This window comes from Idiotropiscis lumnitzeri, chromosome 14 (genome assembly GCF_059441095.1).
Source record: "Idiotropiscis lumnitzeri isolate Australia: NSW breed Sydney's pygmy pipehorse chromosome 14, RoL_Ilum_1.0, whole genome shotgun sequence".
Taxonomy (NCBI): domain Eukaryota; kingdom Metazoa; phylum Chordata; class Actinopteri; order Syngnathiformes; family Syngnathidae; genus Idiotropiscis; species Idiotropiscis lumnitzeri.
The window spans coordinates 19227335-19237543 of NC_142404.1; the positions used below are offsets into that span (position 1 = coordinate 19227335).

Here is a 10209-nt window from a genome sequence, read left to right on the forward strand (position 1 = left end):
ATTTTTTCAGGTGCATAAATAACTTCTTTTGCCAAGGCCATAACATGGGTGTCAAACTCAGTCGTGGAGGGCCACTTTCCTGCATGTTTTCCGTCTCTGCCGGCTGCAACACACCTGATTCAAATGAGCAGGATACTTCTCAAGCTTTCCTGACCTGATGAGCTGATCATTTGAATCAGGTGGGTTGCAGCCGGGAGGGATTGAAAACATGCAGGGAAGCGGCCCTCCAGGACTGCATCTTGACACTCCTGCCATATCATGTCGAATTCGTCATGGAAAAGAGAGCTTTCCTTCGTCAGTAACATTTGCTTGAATTTTCAATGTGATTTAGTAACTCAAGCCTTGGATATAAACCACAAGAACACGGTTAAAACGTTTTGCGAGTTAATATGACACGTTGTAGTTGAAGCGAGTTATTTGAATAGCGGTGTGTGTCTCCCTCTTGCGTCGACGGGACGACAGCGCCTCCCGAACATGCTGCACGATTTGCCCAAACGATATACTTCTTCCATGGAATACTATATATTTATTTACATTAAATTCATCAAATAATTCACTTGTACACGACGTATATAAACAGATAAAAAAACATTTTCCCACCTCGTGTCTGTCTGTCACGGTGGCCGAGAGGTTTAAGGCGTTGGACTCGAAATCCAATGGGGTTTCCCCGCACAGGTTCGAATCCTGTTCGTGACGTCATGTGCCATTTTTAGGCGCGTCGCATGTACCACTTTGATATTTTAAACACAAGTTAAGTGTTAAAGTGATAAAGTAGATAATATTTGGTGTTATACAAGCCAAGGAGAAACTTAGCGACGTTTGCTTTGTGTCGACACCGTGTACTGTGCTGTGGTTGGTTGAAGCGTTCGGGTCCTTGGGTAAGAACCACCTACATCATTTTTTTTTTTTACAAAGACAACTGCGTGCTATGAATTTGCAGTGTACTAATTTCACTATTAAACATCTTGTAACACTGTAACCGGAGTAACATTGGGTCTTTCGACTGGACACGAGGAGAAAAAAAAATATTTCGACACTCCCACCCCCTCTGAATAAGGACAATGGAAAATTCCAAAGTGTATAAATACCCGGCAGCGTTGTGTGACGTACGACGTCCCGAAGCATAGTGGAAGCATGCTTGTCTGTGGCTCCCCAAAACTTGCTTAGCTCTTCTGCTGCGTATTTTCTACACGTTTATCTAGACATTAAAACTTAGCGAGGCCATATATTCCGAACTACTGTCAACTTTAGCCGGCTGCTCATTGATAGAGACACATACCGCTTCGACACACTTATTTTAACAACGCGGTTGCTTGCACTCAGAAGAGGCAACACAAAGGAAATGCGGTTGGTTAGTGTCGTGTGAATTATAGTTTTGTTTCATTATTTTTTTAAATAGCGTGGCTTCAAAATTAATTTAACAACTACGAGCCTCATAGGCAACATTTTTTTTGACTCAGGACTTGGGATTTTTCAACCCGGTAGTTTCATGTTCAATGTAGTACGGCGGTGCTAAACAGTAACCAACTCTTAATCGAGCCGAGCATTTTTCTTAAAAAATTTACATTTATGACTAAACCAGCTCTCGTTGACGCCAACCACGAAAAGAAATCCGACTCGGAAAATGAAAGAAAGTAGCTAACAACAAAGCTACTAGTATTCAAAGCCAGCTACCAGCGTCTAGTTGACGTTAGCAGCCGAGCGATCGCCGCTATAATTTGAAGGTAGATTTATTTTCATTTCGCTCTTGTGACCAGCGTTTGTGTTTGAACTCCAAATAGGTATTTGTGTACACAAACGAGCGCTGAGTGCTTGGCATTTCCCAAGCTAATATGCTAGCGGAGCTAATGCTAACGTAGCCGGGCAAGTCTTGTGTGGTGCTTGCTTGCTCGCTCGCTCGCTCGCTTCCATCGACCCGGACAATGGCAGCGCCATCGACCGAGGCGGTCTTCTTGATTAAAGACGTCAAGCCCGGCTCGAAAAACCTCAATATTGTATTCATCGTTTTGGAAATAGGTAAGTGTTATAAAGTATTAGCCCGCACGGTGGCTCTTGAATGTCCTTTTGCTCGCATCGCTTGTGCGCTTAAAGGGGCAGGCGTCTTGTCAAGTGACGGAAGATCCTCATTTTACGACGTTTATTTCCCACGGTAACGTAGCGTAGTGACGTAACTCGAAATTGTTCGGCTAAAAAGCACACGTAAGAAGAAAAATCACGATAGCAGTAAATATTTGGATGAAAAGCAGTATATTTGTATACAAATTAGTTGTAGGCTTTAAGTATAACTAACCTACACTACAGCAGTAGAAAGTTAAAATTACAGTAAATATTTGTGTGAATAACAATGTCGTACAGTCAAATGAAAACAGTGCAGCGCATTCTTTTGCTTGGTGGTGAGCAATTCTTATGCCATCTTGCACTAGAAAAAATCAATATTACATTCAACTGGTCTGAAGGGAAAAAAAGCAACACCAGTATACCATAAATATAAAACAAACAAAAAACACGTTGGAAATGTATTCATTTGCTGCTCTACATATATTTTTATTTGGGACATTGTGCACCTTTCATAATCTAATTACAGTAAACAAACATTTGAACAACACATGTCCATGAACTTGAGAAAAGTATGGCGGTAACTTGGTGACCATGTGTTCTTACGCCACTGTCCAAACTAGTGAAGTACACAATGTTTGCGACATACAAATGTGAAAATTACAATTAATAGTAATGGCAAATACGCCCATAAACAAATGGGAACCCAGAAAATGCCTCGACTGTGTTCTCATTCCACTGTGCCGTTCGTAACCTTGAAACATGGTATGACGCAACCACCGTAAAGGCAAGAACCCCGCCCACTAAAAACTCCTTGTAATGATTTTGTTGAACTAGGACGAGTGACCAAGACCAAAGATGGTCACGAAGTGCGATCGTGCAAGGTGGCGGACAAAAGCGGCAGCATCGCCATCTCCGTTTGGGACGAGCTGGGCAGTCTCATTCAGCCTGGTGACATCATCAAACTCACCAGAGGGTAAGCAAGGAACCATTTGATCACAAAATGCTGCAAATTGGAATGTAAATGCATGTCTTCTGTGTGTTTAGCTATGCATCCATATGGAAAGGCTGCCTGACACTTTACACTGGAAGAGGTGGTGATCTGCAGAAGATCGGAGAGTGAGTAACAACAGTCATCTCCTGAGCAACGTTTGGGAGCCACACGGCAAAGAACAACTTGTCTATTTTGCGTGGTAAAAGTAGTCAATATGAGACGATACTGAAGTTGTCACACTTTTAAATTGTTTCTTTCCAAAGACTTGCTTGCATTTGTTTTTAGTGCAGCCCAATGAGTCCTTTTTGGAATGTTGACATTTTAACACAAATGTCAGACGACATCAACATTTTGGATGATGAATGCTATTTGAGGCTTAACACACACTTTGTGTGTAAATGAATTTTCTTGTCCTGAACTATACAAATGAAGTTAAAAGCGATCGACTGTCTGCCCCGTTTTGGGACCCCTTTGAATGGCGCTGTGTGAAACCGATCTTTTACTGCTTTTTTTGGCTGCTGAATGTGACCTTTAAGGCGCGATTCCTTGTCCCTTCCAGATTTTGCATGGTCTATTCGGAAGTGCCCAATTTCAGTGAGGCAAATCCGGAGCTGCTTGCTCAAACAAACCAGCAAAACAAGTCGGTGAGTGAACACAGTAAACTTCAAATTGAATTTGCCTTGGAGGGATTCTAAGTGCGACAATCACAAATAGTACTGCAACAAAATAGATCAAAACAAGATGCCAGTCCACAAGAGTAATTTATTGTCCTCCTTTAAACTGTCCAGTTTAGTCGTTGAGTTCTTAAAGAAGCAAACTTGTGGTCATGCTGCAGATGATTTGAAACGAGCTATTTGCCTTGGTCACTTTAATCAAATTAATTTAGTTGATTTTTGTAGAATCTTAACATTTTGTTTGTCTCACTGCAATGTTTTTAATGTTTAATGTGTAGTACTTTGAATTGTCATGTCGATAAAACGTGCTGTATAAATAAACTTGCTTTGTCTTTGGCCAACAGGGAAAACCTGACCAGAATCAAAGGGGAAACTCTCCTCCCAATCAGAATTCAGGTACACCAGCTGCACCGGGTGAGTAGGACTGTACAAAAAAATCCTTTTATGACTTCTACATTGTTGGTGGCTGCACAGCAGCTTCAATGTGCTAAAGTTTTTTTTTTTTTTTTTCTTACTAACTTCGAACTAATATGACAATCCCTTTCTCATGACACAGGTAATGGCTCCATGCCGCCATTTTCCAACAACAACAACAACAACGGCAGCGGCAGTGGCGGCCCTGCAGCAGGCGGCGCCCGCGACTCTGCGTTCGGGCGGCCAAATGGCCGGTCGCCCGGGAACGGCGCAGCTCAGTCTTCTGCGGCCGGACCCCCGTCTGCTGGGGCCAAGTCGTCAGTTAGCATTAGCAATGGCAGGGACCCGCGACGTGCCAAAAGATGAACTGGGGGGGTCCCTCGACATCGTCCCGACCTCTTTTTAACCTCACTTGGGTTCAACTAAATGTTGACTGCTGTCACAGTCACATGTAGAGTAGCTGAATCGGTCTTTAATACAGTTGAGATTGTGTCCTTAAATCGCTTGCCAGTCTGCGGTTCGGCTTTTGGATCGCCTCCACTCCGGTCTTCTCGAGCAACCCGCGAAATGTTCGCATACGCCTCCTGTCCCTTGTAAAAATCTGGCGCATTTTACACCCTACTTGAACACTCAGTGCACTTTCTTCTCCCATTTTGTCATTGTCATAAAATCAAAACAGACTTTTGTTTAAATAGCGTGTCACATTGATCACAACCGAACGGCATCTGAATTGACTGCAAAAGGGGTCACAAGGAGCAGATGAATTCTGTTGAGGAGTTTTTTTTTACCTTTGTAGTTCCAAATTACCGATTTCCGCCAGTCACGATTGAACCATCATACAAGTGGGACCACTTCAAGTTTGGCAGAGAGTTCACCAAATAAATTTTACAACAGTTATAAAACATGTTGGTCTTGTTTTTTTTTCCTTTTTTAAAATTCTTATTTTAATGACACCAAATTCTGACAGGATATTTACTTCCCGTTGCAGTCTCACACGTCAATAAGTGTGCTCTGTGAATTACAAAATATATTACCTCAATGTTGCTTAATGTTTGTTGCACCAAGCATCTCATATTTAAAAAAATTATATTCTCATGTACTGAACATTTAAAATGACGTCTTCCATGCATCTTTTACAAACTGAACCCAATGGGGTAAAAAAAAAAAAAAAAGTTAATAGACGAATGTCGTCCAATTGCAACAAAAAGGTGCTGTCGTCATGTCTGCAGCACATGAGAAGCAAGAAAGGAAATCTGACGTCCAGCACGTGTCATGTCACACACAAGTGTCGGTCATGAGTTGCAAGAGAAACTTCCTCAAGCACGGCGGTCAGCCCGGAATCATGTGCTTGAAAAAGCATTGCAATTTCATTGCGTGATGACACTGCACGGCTGCACATGGCGCTCGCACCTTTTCGATGCAATGATTGTGTAAAAAAAAAAAAATCTCTTGAGCTGCATATGGGATTTTTTTTATGAAACTCGAGCTCCTTAAAAACAAAACCGGCCGGTGAAATGGGAACACGACTGCAGCGCCTCCTGCGTGCTTCGAACAAACGGTTGTCCACTTTCTGAAATGTGTTGCAGTACCACTTGTGGCCTGTTGGTGGTCAGCTTCACCAGAATCAACGAGGAGTTGACTTTCAGTTTTTCTTTCCTCTTGTTTCAGAGCACGTTATATGAAACGTGTGAACCTATTAAAATGCTCCTTAGAGGTTACACATCAACACATCGACTGATGACAACTGGCTCGAGCTTAGACCTTCCCCAAGACGCACCATTTATTTTTTTCAACTGAGTGTATCCTGCTGAAAATGTGTGTTGTAACATGTACTGGTCCTGAAATCCAACCCTATAAAAAAAGCACACATTCAGTAGCAAACCATTGAAATAAATATCAGAACCTAACACCCGTTTCGCTCAACTTTGCAATATTGGAAGGCCGTGTCAGTTACAAAAGGACGCACACAAATGTCTTAAGGCCGCACGCCCGGTGTTCCGCCAAAATGTAGTAGCCGTACAAAACTTCTAACCCGAGGCTAATTTGACAAAGTATTCCTGTGCACTTCACTTTCAGATTGTTTTGTTTACACACACACACACACCGGCGCGCACACCCCCACGCACGCACACTCCCACACACACACACACACACACACACACACGTCAAACTTTTTAAAAAAAGCGTGGCGCGTGGCAACAAAATAGCCCAAAAGTTGGTGTAGGGGCCCCTAAGTTTAACTTTGTCCACATCTGTATTTTCTGAATATTTGTCCAATCAGTATTTTTATGACTCATCAAATGTTTTGTAAACTCACAATTTCTCTTTTACGTCCACAATGTGATGGTGTACATCTTATGACAAAACATATGGCCCGCGTCTCAAAGGGGGAAGTGTTTTTTTTTTTTTTTTTTGGGTGGAAGAGAAGCCCAAGAAGTGAAATCCCAAAACTACATTGACCGAAGCACAACGAAGACGGGCTGAGGACCAGACACAAACATGAGTAAGTAACAATTTCTTCAAATTTGATACCGGTGACACTAACTTATTGTTACTTGAACTACGAAATGACAAATAATAATAAGAATAATAATAACAACAATAATGTGTTGAATAAAGTTTCAATTTCAAGTCTTCCGCCTTTGGCCGATGATGAGCTCCTCAATGAAGCGATTTCCAAATGCTCAGCTTACTTCATTTTGCGTTTGTTTTGCTTCAGGATCAGTGCAGGGGTGCATCTAGTTTCGTGGACGACGGGGCAGAGGCCACCCCAAAAATCATGAAAATCCAAAACTTTTTGCCTTATCACCTTTAACAAAAAAATGTTCCGTATTGAACTACATTTTTCCCAAAATAACTACAACATAACAACAATGAATAATTGCCCGAGTCAAAGAATTTCAAAGCAGCCCTTCCTTGCATGCGTCCATTTTTCTGCACGTGAAAGTTTGGACCAGAAGGCAAGTCAACTGCGACAGGCTCCGACTTGAAAAGAGTTGGCTATTGAGTTAGTTTTTCTCCATTTCTCCTTCAGATCTAAGCTCGTTGTCCTACACCATCGACTTCGGCTCGGCGTACGATGAACTCAACTTCACTTACAACTACACGGACTTCATCGTAAACCCCGAGACGCAACCCTGCAGCCCGTTCGCCATCCCGGCCGCCGCCGCCATTTTTGTCAGCGTCTTTTACATCGCCATTTTCCTTCTGGCCATTCCCGGGAACCTGGTGGTGGGCCTCGTGATCGGTCTGAGCAAGCAGGCGCTCCCACCTTCGGACCTCTATCTCCTGCACCTGGCCGCGGCCGACCTGCTGCTGGCGATCACGCTCCCGTTCTGGGCCACCTCCGTCTCCAAGGGTTGGGTGTTTGGAGACGGACTGTGCAAAATCATCACCATCGTCCAAGAGCTCAGCTTCTACTCCAGCATCCTCTTCCTGACGTGCATCAGCATGGACCGATACACGGTCATCGTTCGAGCCATGGAGGCCCGCAGGTCCAACCGGCGGCGGGTGAGCTGGGGAATCTGCGCCGCCGTCTGGACCGTCGGAGCCTTCCTGTCCTTGCCGGGACTCCTGTACTCGTCCTTTTCGTCCTCTGGTCACTTAGTGTGCGCCGAGTACTACGACCCGAGCAGCGCCGACGAGTGGCGCCTGGCCACCAGAGTCCTCCGCCACTCTCTCGGTTTCGTCGTCCCGCTGGCCGTCATGCTGCCCTGCTACGGCGTCACCATCCAGCGCCTCTTTCGCATCCGAGGCGGCTTCCAGAGGCAGCGGGCCATGCGGGTCATCGTGTTTGTGGTGGCGGCCTTCCTGCTGTGCTGGACGCCGTACCACTTCGCCGTGATGACGGACACCTTCTTCCGCGCCAAGATCGTGCAGTACGACTGCCCCGCCCGGATGGCGGTGGATCGGGCCATGCTGGCCACGCACAGCCTGGGCCTGCTGCACAGCTGCGTCAACCCGGTTCTCTACGCCTTTGTGGGAGAGAAGTTCAGGAAGAGGTTGCAGCAGCTCATGAGGAAAGTGGGCGTCCTGGAGAGAACGTCGGTGTCGAGGACCAGCAGGTCTTCGCTCTCGTCCGAGGTCACGTCAACGTTCATGTGACGCTTGCCGGCGGTTTGGAAATTTTGTAAATACTCTGGTATTTTAATTTCTGTCTTCTACTTTTTTAGCATCAGTCTTTGGGTTTAAATGACACATTTTGAGGAAAATTTGAAATGCTTGCATACAAATTGTTGGTTGACGTGAAATGTGTTTTTCCGCAAATGTGTCTGTGAGCGAACCGCCCGTTAATTGACATGAAACCAACTTTCTCCACCGACGACTTTGCAGCTCGTCCGGCAGCAGTCGGGTCATTTTCAAGCTTCAACACAGAGGCACGATTGCGTCAAAGGTTTTACCTCGCCTCTGACAACCGGCACATACTCGAACTGTCAACTAAGTTGTCAAAGAGTTTTTGGCAATGTGACACTTTTTGAGAAATGTGTAACTTGCTGGTTTTGTGATGAAGTGCTGAAAAAAAATGAAAATACCAAATCTTTATTGGGTGCTCATTTCATGCTGGGGTGAGAGGAGAGCTGGTCCAATTATCCACTGACATTCTTTTGCAGTCTGGACGCGGAAAAAGTCTCAGATAACACCACCAAAAAAGTTGCTTGATTTGTTGCAAGTCACTTTTGGCTTGAAAAGTCATGAGAAAGGCAAAATCTGTGTTTGCACGAAACACCTCATGATCGATTTCAAATTTCTATTTTTTTTTTCCTTTGGTGTATTTTGAAAGACAAATGTCAGCAGCTTTTTAATAAGACGCCTGGGAATTATTCTGAATCCTTGTGCATTGTTTTTATTCATCCCAGTTCAACGACGGTTTTCATTTTGCATATGTTCGTCATCCAACGAGATCCCAAAAGTTGATTTTGAAATGATTTTCCTCGTCTAGCGTCGCCTAAGAAGTTCATTAAAGGCTCTGTAATTGTGAAACAAAGACATATTTCAACAACACCTTTTGAAGAAAAAAACAAGGGATGATGCAAAGGAAGAAAAAGTACGAGGTGTCAATGTACATCCTCCTTCTGTTGGGAGAGAAATGTGAGAAAAAATGTTTCTCAAGTTTTGCCACATGCATGTCAACATGATGACAAAACAGGATGTTTTGTGACATCTCAAGACAAATTGAGCTTTTCCTTTTTCTACTTGGTCTCATTGTGTTTTAAGTTTGCACTTTGAATGCAGTGATCCTTGATTGTTTGATTAACATCCAAGCCAATTAAACAGGTTGGTTCTTTTAGCTCAAACAGTTTTTTTATTTTTAGGTTTATATTCACCTGACATTTCTTTCTCTGAAAACTGCCGTCGAAACATAAAAGAACCAACGAGTTTAATTATAAAGAAGAGACGGAATGAGCTTGATTCCGTCCTCCAAGGGAACACCCCCCAAGTTCAACCGCATGCACGAGTGAGGCCTGATGTATTTATTTATTATTATTTTTGATTTGGAAAGTTTTTATTAGGCTTCATTAAAAAGGAGAAAGAAAACAAACTCTTGAAATTAAATTCCTCATAAATGCCTTTTGTGTGTGTGTGTGTGTGTTTGCTCCAATTCAGCGTATGAAATGATTCTAAGGCTGACTGAATTGTTTCCATGACAACCGGGGAATGGAAATAATCTTGGAACCACATGATATACTTGAGAGGCGAAACATGAACACTTCACACACGTATATGAAGACTTTGACCGTGTAAATAACAAGTTTGATCATCTTCCGATTGCTGATGAATTCAAAAGAACATTCTTTTTATTCTAATTACTAACTCATTTACTGACATTGACGTCTAAAGACGTCAAAGACCCATTTTTTTTTTCTGGTAGAGAATGAGTCAATTCCAAATTGTAACTACAACAAATCAATTGAATTTCCATTCATTACAGTGGAGAAAGATTTTAAAATGGTGTTATTTGTACTTTTCCCTCGTTTGTTTTCAAAGTTGTGCTGTGCTCAGAATTAGCAATGTAATAACCTCTTTATAACACAACATGACCACCGTAAATGCGCTAGCTGTGCTGTACGCATC

General features: G+C 43.2%; 2 protein-coding genes and 1 non-coding gene across 3 annotated transcripts; all 3 read left to right on the forward strand.

Moving 5' to 3' along the window:
- The first annotated feature begins 613 nt into the window (after positions 1–613).
- Positions 614–696, forward strand: trnas-cga (transfer RNA serine (anticodon CGA)). Its single transcript has one exon. It is a non-coding gene; the product is annotated as a tRNA-Ser (tRNA).
- Positions 697–1118: 422 nt separating this feature from the next.
- On the forward strand, positions 1119–5041 carry nabp1a (nucleic acid binding protein 1a). Its single transcript, XM_088315849.1, has 6 exons — positions 1119–2016; positions 2893–3031; positions 3103–3174; positions 3609–3693; positions 4068–4137; positions 4280–5041. The coding sequence occupies exons 1-6, from the start codon at positions 1923–1925 to the stop codon at positions 4501–4503; spliced, it is 684 nt and encodes a 227-aa protein (XP_088171975.1). The 5' UTR covers positions 1119–1922; the 3' UTR covers positions 4504–5041.
- Positions 5042–6590: 1549 nt separating this feature from the next.
- LOC148323904 (C-X-C chemokine receptor type 2-like) lies at positions 6591–8263 on the forward strand. The gene is made up of 2 exons (XM_088315108.1): positions 6591–6640; positions 7172–8263. The coding sequence occupies exons 1-2, from the start codon at positions 6637–6639 to the stop codon at positions 8239–8241; spliced, it is 1074 nt and encodes a 357-aa protein (XP_088171234.1). The 5' UTR covers positions 6591–6636; the 3' UTR covers positions 8242–8263.
- The last annotated feature ends 1946 nt before the right edge of the window (positions 8264–10209 follow it).